Here is a 21,739-nt window from a genome sequence, read left to right on the forward strand (position 1 = left end):
AATTCTGGAGTGGGAGGAATATATTTATATTGTACATTTATGTGAAAGGCAGAGAAATTAATTTGTCTCCCTTATTTGCATTCAGATTCTAAAGGCCATGTAATGTACAGGTTTTAACTTGGAAATTTCTCCAGAATTATACGGTGCTCATAAAACTGTCTCCAGATTCATTTACTACTGAGTCAAGTCATTTAATGGACAGAGAAAGAAGAGATCAGAAATCAAACCTAAAGATGTAATACCCAATATTTTATACCAAGAGGTATTTTAGCTAGCAGTATCACAGGAAAGTGTTTTTTTTTTTAAAGGAATCTGTTTGTGAGTGCTCATGAGGCTGCATTTATCAACCCAGTGCTGTGCAAACAATCCATCCACTCAACACTGATGGGAGCAGACAAATCAGTAGCACCACTACTACACACAGCTACAGTAAAATACAGTTTATGTGCAGGTTAATGAATGAAAAGTTTTAGATACTTTTAGAAACTTTTTAGAGAAAAAGCTGGATCAAGGCACGGTAAGACAGGATTGTGGGACTCATAATTTCACAAATTTCTGTGCTGCCTTTTGAACAAAAATCAACATAATCAGGATTTCTAATGCATTTCTAAGGCTGTGCTCACCCCTCCTCTGGCCCTGGCAGGCTGTCCAGCACCAGCAGCTCTCTGGGGATGAGCACCAATGGCTCTGACGAGTTTTTCCAGTCCACCAACCACGCCGAGCAAACCTTCCGCAAAATGGAGAATTACCTGCAGCAGAAGCAGCTCTGTGATGTGCTCCTGATCGCTGGGGACCAAAAGATTCCAGCCCACAGGTACAGCTCCTTTATGCCTCAACTTTCCAAAAAACCCAGTTCAGGAATGCCCAGGTTGGTTGTGAATGAAGAGTTGCTATAATTAGGAATAAAACCACGTGATCAGCTTTTCACATCTATTATCTTAAACACAATGAAATTCAAGTGCAAACCACTGGCACTGTCCACCCTCTCTTCTCACTGCTGTCAAACTACAGCAAGACCTGCCCAGATAAGCACTCTGGGAGAAAATTAGATTACTAATTACTCTTTAACTTCACTGCAAGATTTGAGTCCTGTGCCAATTGCTTCTGTTGCACACACAATTCCTAACATCAGAATGCTGGATTTTCTGCCTGGTGTTGAGGTGGTGAGGTAATTTTGCTCCCCTGCAGGCTGGTTCTCAGCGCAGTTTCTGATTACTTTGCTGCCATGTTCACCAGCGACGTGCGGGAAGCCAAGCAGGAGGAGATCAAGATGGAAGGAGTGGAGCCCGAGGCTCTGAAGGCTCTGGTGCACTATGCCTACACAGGTAACCCTGCCCCACAGCTGCTGGGGGCCGAGGGTGGTCCCCCAAAATGCTTTTTAGGGTTTGCAGATATCAGGGAAAAGTGGCAAAAATAAAAGAAGAGTGGTGCGATGACCACGACTTAGCAACATAAAACACTTTAATAATAATAATGAAAATAAATGTGGGACATAGCCCAAAAATGTGAATACAGTGACCAAAGGGACAAGGAGGAGCCAGCAGTCGAAGACAAAGGTTAATGGAGGTCCAGGGTATAAATATGGGGCAAGAGAGAGGGTGGAATTGAGGTTAGGGTCCAATGGGTATGGGGGAAAGTGGTGCAGAGGTGGAGTAAGGGAAGGTAAGGTGGGTGGAACATTGATCAACTGAGAGAGAACATTCCAGGACCTGGGAATGGTGATAATTAACTGGGAAATGAGGGTTAGGAATATGTATGAGGTATTAACATAGGCAATCCCATAACTCTTTGGAACTTGTTGTCTGGGGTCACCATAACTTAAACAAATGTCTCCAAGGTTTAGGGTTGGGTATAATTCTCCTTCAGTGATGGTTGACTGACCTGGTCAGGCTGACTCCCACATTCCCCAGCTTCTCACACTGATGTTCTGCTCATAAAAATATTATATGTACTGTTTTGTTCATTAATATATGGATTTTCATGCTCTGGGTTGGAAGGGAGTTTAAAAAACAACCATCTCCAACCCTGACACCTTCCACATGACCAGGTTATTCAGAACCCTGTTTTGAGAAAGTTTTTTCCCTAATCACAATTTTCTTTTTATTCTTTTTTATCATCCAAATTGGGTCTAAAGCTGTTAAAGTTCCAATAAAAATGTCACAATTGTTGTATTCAAAATCCACCAAATTCTGTAGTTTAAAATATCTAAAGATATTTAAAAGATATTTAAAAATTTAAAATATTTACAGAATCTTGTCATCAAGATAGGAAAATGAATTAATGATTTTGTGAACCATAGTCCTTTCTTTTTCAGACAAAAGCCAAAGAACAACAAACTTTTAAACAATGAAAACACAAGGGAAAAGGGAAACGACTCAAAAATTTTCTTTTTTCTTTCCTAAATGAAAACTGCCCAGGTATCCTGGAGTTGAAGGAAGACACTATAGAGAGTTTGCTGTCTGCTGCATGCCTCCTGCAGCTCTCCCAGGTCATTGAGGTGTGCTGCAACTTCCTCATGAAGCAGCTCCACCCTTCCAACTGCCTGGGGATCCGCTCCTTCGGGGATGCCCAGGGCTGCAGGGAGCTCCTCAAGGTGGCCCACACCTACACCATGGTAAGGGCAGCCCTGGCAGCTTGGCAGCCACAAACACACACAGAAATACTCATTCTGCTGCCCCCCCCATTTCACAGTTTTGCTTTGTAGGAAGGTGTCCTCGGGGAAGTTAAATTTGAATTATGAGTGGTGACTATTCCTGCCAAAAAGTGTGATAGGGCCTTAACAGGGGTTTGTGCTCAGAGACAAACAGCAATGGGCAATCCTTACCTTTGGTTCCACACAGAGAAAATTCTCAAGCTGATTTTAAGGTGAGACGCACAAAAAGAGTCAAAATAAAGAATGTATTGGAAAGATTTGGGATGCTAAAAAGAAGCACATCCCTGACTGCAACATAATCCTCCTCTGGCTCAAAGCAAGAAATGAATATTCAGAGCATGGGAAACAGAGAAGTGAGATAACTTGCTATGAAACCAAATTAAGGGATAAATATTCAGGGCAACACGATGTGTTATCACAGCTTAAAACACAGAAAGAATGGCAACTGCTACAGCTACACAGATATAAAAAGAGCTCCTTGTTAGGAGACCCATGGCAGCTTTATGCTTGAAATATTAGTGGGGGATGTTTAGAGGCTTCATAATGCTGAGCACACTCCAGCAGGGGATTGTGGCTGTGCACTGCTCAAAGAGGAGAGGGCACTGCCTGTGCTCCCCTCTCACAGCAGTGAATGGTTTAGCAGCAACTACATCCCCTTTACATGCCATAGTTTGAAATTTCAGACAGAGGTTTGCTCAGCCTGTGTAAAATAGTGCTGTCCTTGCTGCTCCAAACCTTTTTATACTCATCCAAAATCAGGAAATCACCCTCTAGTGCTGCCTCTTTCCTCCCACCAGTGTGAGAACGTGGGGGGCAGCTTCAGGCATTTAAAATTGTGGTTCAGATTTCTGCAAAAATGAAATAAAATCTATGGTTGGATTCATGATTTTATGACAGTAAGAGATGTTGAGACAATAAACAACAAAGAAATTATGACAATAATTTTTGTTTATAGTTTTTTTTAAACCATTTGAATCCTCCAGTCTTTCCCAGGAGTTAAACCTTTATTATTTTTTGAAACCATGTGTCAGAGATTTGAGAGTTGAGCCATTACAAACCTCCTAAAATGAAGGATCATGATGATTCTATAACACTCAGCAGCACTGGACATAAATTTTATACTATTTTCTTTGAAAAGGACTTCTCCCACCTCTAGAACCACCTCCTGTTTTTGCATGAAACAGACTGAAAATGCTGCCATAAAACAGGACCATAAATTCACTCACTACATTTGCTACTGACAGCTCAGAAAGAGAAGAGGAAACCTGCACCTCTGAAATGAAATTCTGTTTCAAACCCTTGCAGTGATATTACAAAAAACCCTTGGAGAACAGGAATGCATAAACACAGAAAAATTGTGGAGGGGATAAGTAAAACATTCAGGTTTGCTTCATGTTGGTGAAAATGTGTAATTCAGGGGAAAGACCAGAAAGTTGTTCTGTAAATACAGAGCCCATTACATTTTCAGATGTGCTGTAAACACCAGATCCATTCAATAAAACCTGACACAATGGGGACCTTCCCCTTCACTATTTTGGCCACTGGGGCAGAGTATTAACAGTTTCCTGCCTGGTGTCTTTTCATGCGGATAGAGCTCCTTCTGATAAACAACTTGTGCTATATTTGTAACTAGAAGTGGACTGGCTTCCTGTCCCTGCTCTCTGAATGTCACAAATATTAAAGCAGGATATGCATAACAGACCAAAGCTGACATCTCCTTTAATCACTGATACTTCTGTATTTCCATCCTGGCTACATTTGAAAAGAGCTACAGAAAGTGAAGAAACTGCTGAAAACAAACAATAAAATATCAGTTACTAAAATTTCTTCAACTTCCTTATTTCAATCTGGTTCCTAAAGGAGGTATATTAATTCTAGGTACAGAAATAGAAATTCTGTTTCAAATGCAGTCATGGATCCTTACAAGCATGTCTTTGCAAGTAACAGAACCCCCTCTCTCCTCACCATATTTCTTTTTTCCTTTGGAATTTGATAGGGAAAGAGATAATATATATATTGATATCACATATATTGACATTAATATTGTTGTAACTTGATTGTAAAATATTTTTTTAAATGAAAAATAATCCTGTGAATGACTCTAGGTATTTAATACACGTGGTCACTTCTGGAGTTGGGCAGTTTTATCACAGCAGTAGCTAAAAGGCTGAGAACCCTTCATTGGTATTTACCCAAATTTGTATTGCCCAAATACATATTGCTGTTAGAAAAGTGAGCTGAACTTCCTTTGCTGTATTTTCCTGCCCTAAGAGCAGAGTCCTGCAGCCAACAGCTGGCACAGCTCATTGTGAAAGGATTGGAAGTTTTTGGTGTAATTGGCTCAAAACCTTTGAATCTGCAGCAGAAGGGACACATTTTATTTGAATGCCCACTTGGCATTTCTAAAATGCACATGATATCTTCAAATGGTATTTCTATCCATGCTGAGATCACACTGATGAACAGAAGTGCCAGTGGCAAATCCCTAAGCCAGGACAGGCTGACAAGGAGCCTGACAAAGACATCAGCACATGGTGGTGTGCAGATGAGCATCATCCTCACTTCTGCAAGAGCAGGAAGCAAAAAGCAACAAAAACCTCCTTTAAATGGTAGAAGGACACCCAGTGATCTTTAGAATACCCACAGCATTGTGGAACTGAACAGGAATGAAATATTCACAAAGCCTACATCACCTAAGAAAAAGCTGTTTCTACCTGTGAAAACCACCAGTGCATTGAAATCTCCTTTCATTTTTAGGAGCACTTCATAGAAGTAATAAAAAACCAGGAATTTCTTTTGCTCCCAGCTAATGAAATTGCCAAGCTCTTGTCTAGTGACGACATCAACGTGCCAGATGAGGAGGCAATTTTCCAGGCCCTGATGATGTGGGTGAGGCACGACCTCCAAAACCGACAGAGAGACCTGGGGATGCTGCTGTCCTACATCAGGCTGCCCCTGCTGCCCCCCCAGGTAGGCATGGCAGGGCCAACAGGGAGCTCTGCCAGCTGAAGTGTTTGCCTTGAGCATCCTGCAGGCAGAGGGGAGAGTTTTGTGCAAAGGTTCTGGTTTGGACTGGAGATTATTGGTGTTTTTTCACCCTTTTAAATTTTTTTTTTTAATGATATAGGATATATCTGCATTGTTTTTAAACACAGATGAAAAGAAATCCCCCAGTGCCAGTGCAATTACCAGGCTCAGAATTACCTCTAAAAAAATGTCAGTCTATTCCAAAAGCCAGTGTTCCTTTGTTGGGTTGCAGTGGTTCTCCTCTAATAGCACATATTTAGATACCAAGCAAAGATATTTCTTCAGATTTACCAAACTGCAGGATAGATAAGCCACAATGCTTCCTTCTTTGTTGCCATAAAGAGTAAATATAAGAGTAAATAAAGATAAATATATAAGGGCCTAAATTATTGCTGACAATTCTGAGCAGAGACGTCACTTGTCCCTTAATTCTGAAAGATCCAATTCATCCATCAATTTCCAGAGCTGGACATCCTGTTTCATGGACAGGTGACGCTGCTGTGTCTGTGTCATAGAGGAATTTTATATCTCCTCAGAAATGGATATAGAATATCAACACTGTCAGTCAGGACACTTTATGGTGACTGATGCTGCAAATATTCTACCTTAAGTATAAAAGTAATATACACACTTAATTTGAAATACATTTAATATCTTCTAACATTCACAGAGATGTCCAGTACTCTCTATTGGGTTTACCTACATCAGAAAGAGTTTTGAATTCAGAGGGTGCAGTACTACAAATTACTGATTTGAATCTTTTTTGAAAAGCTAGAAGAAAGAGGTAGGAAAATATTAATCAAAGCCACCACACTCACAGACCTTTCCCCACCTTTATATAGTTTAGCTTGCATTAAAGCAGAGATCCCAGCAGAGCACAAGGCAGTGGTGAGCTCAAAATGAGTGTTTGTAGATACAAATATTCAATTATTCAAGTGCATGCAATTTTAACGATTTAGCCATATATCAAGATGTTTTTTCCCCCCATTTCTTAGCTGCTGGCTGATCTAGAAAACAGCCCAATGTTTGCAGATGACCTTGAGTGCCAGAAGCTGCTGATGGAGGCCATGAAGTACCACCTGCTGCCAGAGAGACGCTCCATGATGCAGAGCCCTCGGACCAAGCCCAGGAAATCCACAGTGGGTGCCCTCTATGCTGTGGGAGGCATGGATGCCACCAAAGGTGAGCCCACAGGTTAATTGGATTGGATTAATTAATTGTCTTACAGACACCCAGGGAATGTATGACATTTATTTCAATGTTTCCCACAGGAAAATATCAATTTAGGGGTAAAAGAAGGAGAAAAGGCAAATCAGAGAGCATAATTCTATGTGTCAGAAGTTTTGTCTTCTTGCAAAAATCATATTTGGGAACAACACACTTATATTTAGGTGCAGATTCATATGGTCATTTTTAAAATTAAACTTAGAGTGAATTTTTTAGAAAAATAGTTGAATTTACAAATCAGAAGAAAAAGTAAATATTCAAAATGTTTCAAGATTTGTTTAATATTGAACCTTGTGGTCTATACCCTGACAAAGTAAGAAAGCTAAGATTTCAAAGAAGCAGGAAAATAAAACCAAAAAGCATCACTTAACTATGGAGAACTCTTACCTAATGCTTAAAGTCCTTATTGTACCATTTCAGGTGGAAAGATTTGTATTTTTCATGAAAGCAGCTTTTTTTCAGGATTTCATGTACAGGCTTTTTTTTATCAGCTTTGTAGTCAAAAGTTAATTATTATAAACATATTCCAGTTTCTATGATTTGATTTCCACAACTGCAATCAGGTTACAGCTTTAACCATTGCACTATTCTATTTAGGAGGCAGAATATTAAATCATTTTCTCCAGGAACCTCAACTTCAAACCCACAGCTTGGAGCCAGAGAACTCTAATTAGTTTAAACTCTAGCGACTTGCTGCACAGAATTACTTTTAGCTGTGTGGGTTCACTTTTAATAGAATCACAAAGAAGATAATCCATTTCATGGTTTACAAAAAGCTGCTGACTGCTGATTTTTCCCTGTATGAGAGACCTTGCAGAGCTACCTCCCTATCTCTGTGCAATCAAATCAAGTGCAGAACACACGTTGATCACCAGCACAACATGAAAACACTCATTCCTAGGACGATTTAGCAAATTGGAGTTAATCTGGTGCAATTAAGTAGATTCATTAGTGATACTGTGATATATGATAGTGATATATGTATTAGTGATACTGTGATATATATCTATATATTAGTGATATAATTTATGAATTAAACAGGTGATCTTTAAACAATCTTCCCCTAAAATAAGAATACAATTTTCCAATCATTTCCTGCTGGTAAAGGTTAAGCAAAGAAAGGGCTGTTTCAGTCAACATCTGCATTTCCTGTTGGTGCCTCTCTTAGATCTCACCTTGGAGTGAAGCCAATTGTTTGAACTTTTGCCTTTTGATGGGTAAGAAGAGCAGCACTTCTGCTCCTCCCTGCTGTCCTCCACAGATCTGACTCAGATCTGGAGTCAGAGCTGGGTTGGGAGATAAAGAAAGAGCAGGAAGAGTGCAGGATGCTCAGGAGGAGCAGCTCTGGTAGGGATATCTGCACCTCTGGCAGGAACACACTGCCTGTGATAAAGGCAGACACCAGGCAACGCCAGGTTTGCCTTTCTGCTTATCTCAGGTGGAAAATGAAGACACATCTCAAATCCCAATGATCAAAAGAAGATCAAAGAAATGCTTTTGGGCTGGAATTTTGAAAAATGGGAATGTGCCTAAACCACGCTCGGTTTTGTGACTTTCAAATCTTCCAGCCTCTGTAAAAATCACAGCCCACAGGGTATGTCTGAACACAAACCTGACTGCATTTTCCCCGTGTTTTAGTCAGTGTGAGAGATTTCCTTTGAAGTGGAGAACTTTGGGGCACACACATATTAGCATAGAATAAATGAGAAAGAATCAAAGCAAAGAGCAGCAAACAGAATAACAAGATGGAAAGAGCAGGCAAAGAAACCCAGCTGCTCTGTATAAAGGGGAGAAAGTAGAATTTCTTACTTTAATTGCAGATAGAGATGGTATTTCTTTCCCAACCTATGCATGTGGAAAAATATATAGATAAAAGATAGCATGAAATAAACTCTTATTTCTGGAGTACATCAGGTGATCTCTAACAGATCTCAAAACCAAATCCTATCTTTCTCTTCTGCTTTATTGCATGGTTGTTTTCCTGTGGTAAAAAAGAATTTCTTAGCCACAAACTGCCTGTTGTTATCTTCAATACACCACTTGTCTGGTCTCAAATCCCATTCAGGGAATGAGAAATCAGCTCTGTTTTCCTCATCTGGCTGCATTTGACTGAGCTGAATTTGAGCTCCAGGGTGCAGTGGCAATCCTGCCTCGGAGCTCAGTGAGCTGTGCCTGTGCTGAGCAGCTCTCAGAGGAGCAATTATGGCTCCTGAGTGATGCTGGGAGCCAGGGCATGGAGAAGTGTCCGTGCTGAGTGGCACAGAGCTCAAATAAAACCCTTGCAGGAGGTCCAGTGAGCTGGAGGAAATGGGAAATGGGGCTGATGTGTGACAGCAGCCAAGCAGCTACTGCTGCACAGGTGAGGCTCAGGGAAGACACCTGTGGCAGCCAGGTGTGCACTCACACACAGCCCTGCCTTCTGCCTGACTCCATCCTGAAAGGGAAAATAGCCGCAGGATTCCTGGAGATCTTGTCCAGTTCCTCAGGCAGACACACAGAGTCTGGTTTTAATGCCACTAATGTTTTAGGCACAAACATGGTTGTTTGAGGCACTGGATTCATAAGGTGTGGAGACCAAAGGGATTCCCAGCTAGGGAATGCAGCCCCTGTTCTGTTCCCTGAGTTAACCCCATGCCCTCTCCCAGCCTTTTAGTCACTCCCATCCTAATTCCCTGCTATTCCTCTGCCCTGGCCCCTCCCCTGTGGTACCCTGTGTCACCTAATAATTGGTCCCTGATGCTCTCCCTGCCCTAATTATCCCTTGTACTAAACCTGGACCCTCCCAAAAGTCCCTGCCTTTGTTCCCCGAACCCTGGATCAATGTGTGGCTGAAATAAACATCTTTGTAACACCCTGCAAAGGCCTTTCCTGCTAATTTTACCCCGAGCAACATCTTAAATGCAACAATAAGGAATATAAAGAAAAACCCCAAAACAAACCCACAAACTCCTTACTCTCATGATATTTAAACAGATTTAACTAAACTCCAAAATTTGCAGTGCTACAAAAATTGCCTCAATTTAATTCCCCATTTCTTGCCACCAGCACATTCTCATAGATTTGCCAATGCAGTTTTCTCACTAGGCTGACAGGAGAACTGCAGCTCACAGCAAAACCTCACACACACCAAGCCAGTATTTTACAATTCAGCCCTGTTTCGGGCTGGCTGTTCCATGGCTGTCTCTGCTCCCCACAGGCACCACCAGCATAGAGAAATACGACCTGAGGACCAACAGCTGGGCGCAGGTCGGGACCATGAGCGGGCGGCGGCTGCAGTTCGGGGTGGCGGTGATCGACAGCAAGCTCTACATCGTGGGGGCAGGGACGGCCTCAAAACCTCCAACATCGTCGAGTGCTTCAACCCCGCCACCAAGGCCTGGACTGTGATGCCCCCCATGTCCACGCACAGGCACGGCCTGGGTAAGGGGCTGCTGGATTCTCTGTGTCAGGGTGGACGCGAGGAACAAGACTCAGACGCTCTGTAAATGCTGAAAGCTGCAGCTGCAGTTTATTATAAAAGAGTCTGCAAGGAGCTGCCCAGCACAGCCACGCGCAGATTAAAGAGATAAAAGGGGGAGAGAAAGAGAGAAGAGGGAGGGTAGAGAGAGAGAGTAAAGAAGGTAAAGAGGGGAAGAGAAGAGGAAAAGAAAAGAGAGGAGAAAAGAGAGGAAGAGGAGAAGAGAAAAGGAGCAATGGGATAAAAGAGTATTGGGGTAATGGAAGAGGGAAAGGAGAGGAGGAGTGGGAGAAGAAGAGCAAGGAGTAAAGATAGGAAGAGAAAGAGAGAGACTTCCCGTTTGTAACACAATAAATCCATTTTCATCATGAATATTCTAATCCCTTAAGAACCAATTGAATACAGAATACTAATTCTATAGCAATTACACACAGCCTATAGGAATTCTTATATTAGCATAGCATGTGACATTCTAAACTCTAAGATCTAATCTTTGGGTGCGGGTCAGTCTTTTGTGTCTTTTGGCCTTGCCCTCTGGCTAAAAGCATTGTTTAATTAAGAGTGGATTAGCTTCGGTGAGCCATCCTATTGTGTTCATGGTAATTCAGTAACTAGGGCTTTCCTGTTCTACCTTCCCCAACAATTCCCAGAATCTGAGCATTCATATTTGCAAGATTCCTCAGTTTCATCTTCTCCAACATCTGCCCTCAAACGCCTCCCAGCACTCACAGGGGTTGGATGGAGCCAGCACTGCTGAGAAAACTCCTGACAGCATCCAGGAACACGCAGAGATATTGCTAGAAGACGGTTTTCAAAGAGAGATTTGCCCATTGCCATAATTTTATGATTTTATTTAGTATTCACCTAACTACTCCTGGTATTCCAGAGCTAATTTTGCTCATAGGAAATTCCAAAATATAAGCTAGAGTGAAAATAATCAACTCTTCAGGTGATTCACTGGTCAAGGGATTCAATTTGTATTTACAAATACAATAATAACCTGGTTTTATTTTTCTTTTTAATAAATTATGAATTAAGCCCACCTCTGCAATTCAGATCAGGGCATTACCCACACTGAAGAAAACAGTGTATGGAAATAAGTATGGCTTCACCAGTTCTAATGTTGTAATTACAAGAAGTTTTACAGAGCTCTGCCATGGCTTAGTATCTATGGGTTTTTTTACTGCAAAATAATCCTTAATATTATTCACACTGAAGGAATAATATGAATATGAAATCTAGAATTTATTTCCAGAACTATAAAAAATAAGGCTAAGTTAACAGATGAGTAGATTGTAACAGAGGGAATATGATGATTCCTGAATAATTTATATATCCCAGACCTTATGAAAGAGCTGGGTTCTCTTAAGTTACAGAAACAGGTATTGCTTGAAATCATCAGTAAGTTCAAATTACATGGAATATTTTTATTTTTATGGTAATAGAGGAAGATTGATCCAGAATAATTGGGCAAACCACTGTGGCCTAGGTTACCTTCTCCACTGCTTGGCAGGGAAAGGGTAGTGTAGGGTTCTTGTCAGCTAGAGCACAAAATTTATGAAACCAAACACTAGTGGGTGGCAAAGGGGAAGAAGACCAAACAGATGAAATAATTTTCATTGAAGTCTTTATAATTCCTGACTGCAGGGGCATAATTCTCCCTGACTAGTCGGTCACAGCCACAAATTTGAGTGCCCAAAGTTTGGCTTCAATCTGTGCCTGGCTGGCAAAGCTGCCTCACACTCAGCCCCTGTTACCTTCAGGGGGATTCTGCAGAGAGTTGGTGCTTTTGAAGAAATCAGGCCAAGTATATTTAGGCCTGAAAGACAGATTTAGAAAACTTTTAAGCAGCTGGATTGAAACATTTCTCCTCACTTAACAAAGAGAGCAAAGAGCAGCAGCAGGTCCCAGAGGGAAGGCACCAAAGCCCTTCCCTGGAGAATGGCCCAGGGTTTGTCCACACAGAGCTCTGCAGTGACAGCCAAGCTGGCTCTCCTGTGCCTCAAGGACAGCAGAGAGGAGCCAGCTCTTTTCCAAAAGGCATTAAAATGTTGTGGTGCTGTAGCTGGGAAGGACAGCCAGCTACCCACCCGCCCAGGCTTCGTGCTGGCAGCACTACAGAGCTTCAGCTGCTCTGACTTAGGAGAGGTTATTGGTGTGGGCATATTTGTCATTGCCTGACTCAGGTTTTGCCTTTTTGTAGGAGAATAACATCATTTCCCAGTTAGGGGCTCGAATTTGTTTCAGAGCAAGGTCGCCAGAACTGAAAGAGATAAAAGTCCAAGAAGAGAACATCAGAGCTAAAGCAGCTTTCCTCTAATCTTCTGGCAAAAGATAATGGTTATTTAGCAGAACAGTGTATGTGAAGTGCTTGTTTATCTTTATTTATTTCTCCAAATGAAAAGGCAGCTTTCAGATCCCTTAATACCCACTGAAATCGCTTATCTGCAAGCGGGGAATTAATGAATGCGCCGCCGGCCACTGAAACCAGGAGATAATTTGTGCCTGATTCTCTCTCTCCCTCTCTCCCAAGGAGTGGCAATGCTGGAAGGACCAATGTATGCAGTGGGAGGCCACGATGGCTGGAGCTACCTGAACACGGTGGAGCGCTGGGACCCGCAGGCGCGGCAGTGGAATTACGTGGCCAGCATGTCCACGCCACGCAGCACCGTGGGGGTGGCCGCCCTCAACAGCAAGTATGGCACCAGCAGCACCTCTCTGGGCTGCATCTGCTCCCTTCCTGGCTGATGGGGCTGCTTGGGTTGTGTTTGCAGGGTTATGGTTAGTGGTGGCCTCAAGGGAGCAGAGAGGAGCTCTACCGCGCAGAAATAAAGGAAAGCTTTTCCTCTGCTGTGTGGTGAATGGGTTTCAAACTTGCAGACAGGTTTGAAACACATTTCAGCCTTTTTTAGTTACAGGAATGTAAAAATGTTATTACGTGCACATCAGAATTTTACCTGGAATGTAACATATGGGGGTATAAAATCAGCTACTTAAAAAAAGTATTCCAAGTTTATGTTTACACTTTAAAATCTTTGTGTCTAAATAGACTTAATGTGTATGGAAAGGAAGTATTTCCTTTGTCATACAAATTAACAGCCAATTTTTAAAATATTGAAGGTACATGATGTGTTTAATGGAAAGAAGATGAGTTTATTAATTAGGTAAACCTTATCCTATCCAGATTTGCTCCGCCCTCCATCTCTTGCTTAAATCCATGAAATCAAATGTTATTATATTTAAACATCCTGCTAAGATGCTAAAGCCACTCAAACCCTTTCACATGGGAACAGACAGCTGTGTGGATCTTACAAAAGCCTTGCAAAAAGCCTTAAATTATGGAGAATATGGTTTGAGCCAACATTTCTTGTTCAAACCTGTGGCAAACCCTTAGCAGTTTGTAAGGGCTGGGAACACTCAGTTACAGACCTGGAACCTTTGCCACTGGCTTCCCTGATCCCTTTGTAAATTCCTGAGAAAGAGCAGGATAAAAAGCAGGAACAAAGATGTCAGCAAAGGGATGTTTGTAAATGCAGACTGGGGGTTTGCATTCATACAAGGCAGGATTCAAATGGCGGCTCCCAGGTCCAAGAGAGGCAGAAGTGCCTCTCCAGGGTCCTGCTGTACCTCAGAGGAAATGTTCTCAGCAGAAACCCCACCAGAAACTCCTGTTGGTGCCTTCCACAGCAGCAACATGCAGGAAACCACTTTGTCAGAGAGGAAATCAGCCTGATCCTGGCTCTGCTCTCAGTCATTGCCCATACAAACTGTCTCCAGCAGGCCTTAAATCATGTCTGTTATTCTGCTGATGTAATTTCTGGCTTACCAGGAGATCAAATGTCCATCACTCTGTGCCTCTGCTGGGGTCCAACCAAGAGAATGCTTCTCCTTTTCCTGTTTCCCTAAATCACACCCTATTTTTTCCTGTTCAGCCCCGCCAGAAAAGCCTTTACATATCTGTGGAGCAACACTTTTGGGCCAATGAATGGTCCATTGAAAACATCAGTCAATAATGCTATATTTGGGCTTTTCCTTAGAGAATGGGAAACACCACTGTGTTTGTAGACATGTTATGGAAAACAAAGGATCCCAACCAATCCCTTTGTACAAACAGAGATTTCCTTGCCCTGTGGAAGCTGTGTAAACAAGCAGGCTGTATCAGTGGCATGATGTGAAAAGATTAAATCAAAGCTTCAAGTTTTGTATGGATCAGACAACAAACTGCACAACCAAACTCAATTTTATCAAGTGAACAAAATTAGGAGAGAGAGAGATGGGGATTTTTTATTATTCTAATGATGGTCAAGAATCTTCTAGGTAAAATATGCACCAGAGAAGTCTGAAAGCTTTTAAAGTCTTTGGGATAAAACAGGCACTTCTAAAGGAAAATTCAGCTGATCCAGTTTACTTGATTTACTCTGGGCATGTCCATTTGTTCCCTAGGTCCCTAATAAGCTTCACTAAATAAATTCAATTTCATGGCAGAAAACAATAACAAAGATCTGAAAGGGAGTGGGAAAAGGAGCACACTCAATGCCTGAACACATTTTCTATTACATTCCTAGTCCAGCAGCATCCAAGTTAGCTTGAGACCAGAAAGAAGTTCAGACTTTGTAAAATTCATTGACAAAAAGCCACAATCCCAGATGTTTTTTAACAGTGATTACCACAATTCATTCCTAAAAGTTACTCCAACATTTTTTGACATGGTTTACCAAAATTTATCCCTAAAAATTGCCCCAACATCAGCAGTTTAAATCTCCAGTTGTTTGCTAAGTGCCTTTGGGCTGAACAGACAAGATGACACAAGGTGGTACCTTCTGTTCAGCAGATTTTCTTAAATACAGACTGAGAGGAAAATATATTTAAAATATGTTTTATATATGCTTTTGATATCCATTCAAGTTATTAAAGTTAACTGCCCAGGAAGAACTTTTAATGTGGTAAAATGTCAAATATTCTGTAACCCTGTCCCAGGGAATGCTGCCATATATTTCAATTGCAGCATCTTTCAATTCAACTCTTTCTATTGCTCACGTTTAGAGAACCTGGTACGAATTTTTAAGGTTAATTTTCACATGTGGCTGCTTGAGCATTTCCACAGTAAGTGAAGAATACAACTTCATATAACACACAAAAGCCTTGGAGCAAAGGCAGCTCCAGAGCACAGCAAAAAATGGGAGTAATGACAATTTTAAGGTGAAGTCATCCAGATAAAACTCTTATGAGTGGGAGAATAAAGACTGAAATAGTTTCCCTGCTTGTACAGGCTGTACGCAGTGGGAGGCAGAGATGGGAGCTCCTGCCTGAAGTCCATGGAGTGCTTTGACCCTCACACGAACAAGTGGAGTTTATGTGCCCCCATGTCCAAGAGGAGAGGAGGAGTCGGTGTGGCCACCTACAACGGGCTCCTGTACGCGGTGGGAGGGCACGATGCCCCTGCCTCCAACCACTGCTCCCGCCTGTCCGACTGCGTGGAGAGGTGAGACACGCCTTGGCTTTTTATTCTATTTTATTCTATTTTATTCTATTTTATTTTATTTTATTTTATTTTATTTTATTTTATTTTATTTTATTTTACTTTATTTTACTTTATTTTATTTTATTTTACTTTATCTTATTTTACTTTATTCTATTTTATTTTATCTTATTTTATTTTATTTTATTTTATTTTATTTTATTTTATTTTATTTTATTTTATTTTATTTTATTTTATTTTACTTTATTTTATTTTATTTTATCTTATTTTATCTTATTTTACTTTATTTTATCTTATTTTATTTTACTTTATTTTATTTTATTTTATTTTACTTTCTTTTACTTTATTCTATTTTACTTTATTTTACTTTATTTTGCTTTATTTTATTTTACTTTACTTTATTTTATTTTATTTTATTTTATTTTATTTTACTTTATTTTACTTTATTTTATTTTATTTTACATTATTTTATTTTATTTTATTTTTTTTACTTTATTTTACTTTATTTATTTTATTTTATTTTATTTTATTTTATTTTATTTTATTTTATTTTATTTTATTTTATTTTATCTTATTTTACTTTATTTTATTTTATTTTATTTTATTTTACTTTATCTTATTTTACTTTATTTTACTTTATTCTATTTTATTTTATCTTATTTTATTTTATTTTATTTTATTTTATTTTATTTTATTTTATTTTATTTTATTTTATTATTTTATTTTATTTTATCTAATTTTACTTTATTTTACTTTTACTTTATTTTATTTTATTTTATTTTACTTTATTTTACTTTATTTTATTTTATTTATTTTACTTTATCTTATTTTACTTTATTTTATTTTATTTTATTTTATTTTACTTTATCTTATTTTACTTTATTTTACTTTATTCTATTTTATTTTATCTTATTTTATCTTATTTTACTTTATTTTATTTTACTTTATTTTATTTTATTTTATTTTATTTTATTTTATTTTATTTTATTTTATTTTATTTTATTTACTTTATTTTATTTTACTTTATTTTATTATTTTTTTAAAAATTAATTTTCCTGTTTACATTCCAGGAAAGGGATTATATAATAAATTCTCTTCAAATTCTCTTCACAGTCAGAATGCTGCATTTGCAAAACACATTCCACCTTTTTAACCTAGTGTTTTGAGCAGGAATAACTGATTTTCAATACTTTTGTGGTAATGAATTAAATCTCAGTAGCAAATTCCTCCCTTCTGCCACGAGCCAGGTAAAAGCAGCTGAAGTGCTGGGACAAATCCAACATGTGTCCTTTCTATTTCTCAAGTGGCAGAATTCAGGGCTAGCCTGCTTGTGCCATGTACTGTAGGAATTAAATATTTCTCAGCTGTTCTTCCAATAATTTGACTGATACTGATTAAAAAAAAAAAAAAAGAAATATCATAAGGTCAGGTCATCTAGGGAAAAGAAAGGAAAACTGAGCAGGTGTTAAACCCTGCTGTGAGCAACAAGGGCCAAATTCTGTTCTGTTAGATGGGATAAAGCAGGAACTGCCTGGAATTCACTGGAATTTATATTAGGATAGATCAGAAGTAAAATCAATATTAATGTAAGATGCTGCCACACATTTCATGTGAGAAACTTAGATCTACTACACAAGATATTTAATTTCTTTTATAGTAAACTTCTCTGAAAACATTAATTCTGACAATAAACAGAAAATTAAAAGCTTTATGGAGGAAGAAAAAAAGAATATATTGAAATTAACTTTGCTGAGTCAAATTGTGGCCATGCTATCATTCCCTCAGGTCCCATTTGTGTTTAAAATGTGTTGATGGCTTAATGTAATTGAAACGGAGAGACTGTAATCAAAAAGTGAAAACAGGAGCATTTTCCATGTGCTTGAAGGCCCCTCTAGTGGCTGAATCAAAAACTGAATCACATCTCAGTTGTAACCCAAAGAGCAACACAGGAGAAAACAAGCAAATATCAGCAATTTAAATTTGAAATGTGCCTCCAGCATGCCTTTTCCTGAATTAGATACCCAGCTTTCCTAGGTATGACCCCAAAAGAGATGCTTGGACCACAGTGTCCTCTCTAGTGGGTGAATCAAAAACTAAATCACATCTCAATTCTACTGAGCATAACCCAAACAGCAACACAGGAGAGAACAAGCGAATCTGAGCAGTTTAAATTTGGAATGTGCCTCCAGCATGCCTTTTGCTGACCTTGCTGCCCACCTTTCCAGGTACGACCCCAAAACGGATGCCTGGACCACGGTGGCCCCGCTGAGCGTGCCCCGGGACGCGGTTGGGATCTGCCCCCTGGGGGACCGGCTCTACGCCGTGGGGGGCTACGATGGCCACTCCTACCTGGCCACTGTGGAGTCCTACGATGCTCAGAACAACGAGTGGACAGAGGTGAGGGAGCAGAGGTGGTGCTCACAAATGACAGGGGCTCTTGTGGCAGCTGGGAACGGTTCTGTACAAGTGGCTGTGAAGTTATCGCCGGTTTGGTACGTCGGGATGCAGCAGTGCTGTAGGTGGGCTTGGGTAAAATGTCAGTGGCCTCTCCTGGAAAATAACCACCTAAAACTCTTCAGGTGGGGGTGGAGGAAGTGCATGGGCAAGCAGACCAGATTGCACAAATCACTGTGGGTTCTAAGTGCTTAAGCTGGCTGTTGAATTGGTGACTCAATGGTCAGCAATGCTCTCTTCTGGAGCACCTCAGCCTTTCACCCCTATGGCCCTCCCCACTGACAGCAAGAGCAAACACCTGCACTGCCAAGATCCTTTGCAGCCACACAATCTCTGATTTTGGAACATTGGATGTGAAGGCTTCTTGAATATGTCAAGGGAACAACACCAGGCTACACCTTGTAACCCAGGGGCTGCTGACTTTTGCAAAAAAACCCAATCTGAGTTTTCATAACTTAGTTAAACCTAATTTTTTAGCATTACATGAGTTTGAATAAACAAATTGCTTTCCTATTAATCTGAAAGTATTGTCCTATGTCCTATCCATAGGATGCTACTAAAAATGTTTCCTCCTTTTCCTTTTCCCTTTTCTTTTCTAGGAAGTTCCTGTCAACATTGGCAGGGCTGGAGCATGTGTTGTTGTTGTGAAGTTGCCCTGAGGACTGGAAATTATCATGAAACTGAACTGAAGGGGGTCTCAGAAGCCAAGAAACATTTCCAGGACAGTACAGACTGCACACACCTCAAAGGCCTCCCTTACAGACAATATTTATCCCTGAGCCATCACACCACTACAGCACAGAAGTGTCTTCCTGCATCCCCAAAATCAGAAAACTTTGCAGAAGTGAATTACTTTATTATGCCTAATACATAAAATCCAGTGAAATGGTTTAAATGTTTGAATGGTTCAGGTTTGTTACAAAAATGTATCTGTTATTTATAAAATGCAGCAGTGGGAGATGTGTACAAGATTTTAAAAAACTTTTTTCCTTTCTATGTTGTCAGGAATGCTAAAGTTTATAAAAAAACTTTTATATTTTAAGGAAATTAAAATGACTGTGAAACACCTCCAACAGGGAACTGCACAAAAAGAAATATTTGCTCTTAAATATTACTGTCAACAGAATACTCTCTGCAGAAGCACTTAATTTCTATATTCAGAAATTAAACTCCTAAATTAACTTTAAAATCAAATCAGAGAAGCAGACAATTTGTTTATTTGTCATCCAGCACTGCTAGACTGTCACAGAACATCCATTTTTAGCAGTGTATTAAACTGAATAATGCAAGTTAAGTTGATGTAGGGTTAAGGCACCTTTATGCTATTGTGTGCCAGCAGAAAGAAATCTTTGTCAAAACATAATGCAAATATAATTTGCAATCATTTTTGGTGCATAGAAATGTGATATTTCAATGCTGCTCTGTGTGTCAGGTTGTTCCTGGATTTTTCTTTGCCCACTAACCAGTGGTAAGTGTTAAACTAATCTGACTATTCTTGGGATAATAACTGTGCATTAAAATTTTAAAACAATCACATAATTACATTCCTTGAATATAACTTACAAAATGAAATGTTTATATCATATTGATATGACAATCTTTGAGCTCAGCTGAAGATTACCAGCTTTCTCTCATGTACAGTAGAAAAATGGTGAGGAATAAACCACACCCACTGTGTACCATTAGATACCATTTATGTAAAATTTATGTTTATGTTCTACCTGGAATTAGTGGAATGATAAGAATCAAGAACAAACAGGAAAAGGAAAACAGCACATAGTATTCCACATGCATGATATTTTTCTTTTTGTGTGCCAATTTCTACTGTTTTGCTTTAATTTCGTTTTTTATAATTTCAAATGCTGAAAGTGTATTCTAGAAAAAAGAATGTATGTAAGATACTCTATGCTGTAAAGCACAATATTTGCTCAGTATCCACCTCAGTGCTTGTTATGTTGTTGTTCTGTCAGTATCAGAAAATTCAGGACAGAGGCAAAAGTCTCTGAATGTGTAGGCCAACTTTCCTGATAGAATACTGTGGTTTCAGATTTTAGCAACATGCTATTTTAAAACAAATTTATAGTATTAAACCTATTGAATGCCTCTAAAGAAAAAAAAAAATCTCATCAGCATATTTATAAAAAGAAGACATTTTTAACTTTAAAAATCAATTATGTTTATATATATAGCATGCTACATTCAAATAAACTTTACTTTCTCTGCTAAGAAAATCTGGGCTATATTTTAACAACTTTGTGGCTTTTATTTTGCATCCTTTCAAAACTAAGAGACACAGAAACACCAGTCTCATTTTTGTACTCTAAAAGAACAAAAGATGCACAAAACTCCCCCTGACAAGCAAATGGAGAACAAACCCTAAACCAGAGGAAGGAAATATTTTAATTTCCCAGCAGATCAAGAATCTGAAGCAAACACAAAGCACAGACAGAGAATCTGCCCAGTGAGAGGGGAGAGGGAGGTGGGTGCTGTTCCCTCCCTGTCCCTGTCTGTGCAGAACATCTTCTTGCAGCAAACACTAAAATTTAGACATCAATAATAAAATTCTTACATTTCCCACTATTCTTTGCCATCCTGCAACAGCTATGTGCAATCTTCTGTAAGAATAAGGATTTGTGTGGATGCAGGGAGAGGGTCACTGCTGCTTTTCACTCAGGCTCCAAATCATGATTTTCTCCTAAAAGAGCACGCAATGCTTCCAGGAACCAGCAACCACTGCAGGTTTTATTCTTCTTTGGAAAGAGCTGGTATTGAATGGTCATTTTTAAAATTCCAACATAAAAATGATACAAACCCATGCAACTGATGCCAACATGTGCAAGAGGCACATCAGGACAGACTGACAGACTGACAATTCCAATGGGCCTGATCCTCCGAGCATTTGCAGGGAATTTGAAGTTTTCTTGGGAAAAAGAAGGCAGAAGCCTCAAGTGAGAGAAAGCAGCCATGGCTCCTGAGCCAACAGAGAGGTTTATAAATATAAACCCATCTCCAAAAACCTGAACAATTTATAGTTCCTTGATCCAAACACACAGGAGAGATGACACAGAACTCCCCTGCTTTGTCCCCTCCTCAGCTTGCAAATTTTATTAAATGCTCTATCAATAAACATACATGAAACCCTGAGGGAAAACACTTAGATATAAACAATCCCCTTAAACATCTCTCCAAATACACACTGCCATTTCTGTAATTTAATAAAGGCTCAGAAGGAGCATTAGAACACTTCCTGTATTTCTTTACATCTCTCTAAAGAAAATGTGTCATGAGGTTTGCTTATGTGAAAAAATACCATAAGGCAGAAAAAAATATGTCATGCTTTTAGCTTGCAGAAAGCAGCTCCAATAATCAGTTTAATAAATTCAGTAGCTTTTCCTAGCATGAAACACACTCTGAGGCAGAGCATGTGAATATTTGCATGTGG

General features: G+C 39.5%; 1 protein-coding gene across 1 annotated transcript in view; it reads left to right on the forward strand.

The window, feature by feature from the left end:
• Nucleotides 1-20,521, forward strand: part of KLHL4 (kelch like family member 4) — a 38,280-nt gene extending 17,759 nt beyond the window's left edge. Inside the window, 11 exon segments of the mRNA XM_056491746.1 lie at nt 644-814; nt 1,189-1,325; nt 2,418-2,614; nt 5,411-5,623; nt 6,676-6,862; nt 10,104-10,217; nt 10,220-10,327; nt 12,898-13,060; nt 15,634-15,846; nt 18,069-18,240; nt 18,897-20,521. Coding sequence (XP_056347721.1) covers nt 644-814; nt 1,189-1,325; nt 2,418-2,614; nt 5,411-5,623; nt 6,676-6,862; nt 10,104-10,217; nt 10,220-10,327; nt 12,898-13,060; nt 15,634-15,846; nt 18,069-18,240; nt 18,897-18,956 — 1,735 coding nt within the window. The 3' untranslated portion in view covers nt 18,957-20,521.
• The last annotated feature ends 1,218 nt before the right edge of the window (nt 20,522-21,739 follow it).

Source organism: Oenanthe melanoleuca, chromosome 4A (assembly GCF_029582105.1).
Source record: "Oenanthe melanoleuca isolate GR-GAL-2019-014 chromosome 4A, OMel1.0, whole genome shotgun sequence".
Lineage (NCBI taxonomy): Eukaryota > Metazoa > Chordata > Aves > Passeriformes > Muscicapidae > Oenanthe > Oenanthe melanoleuca.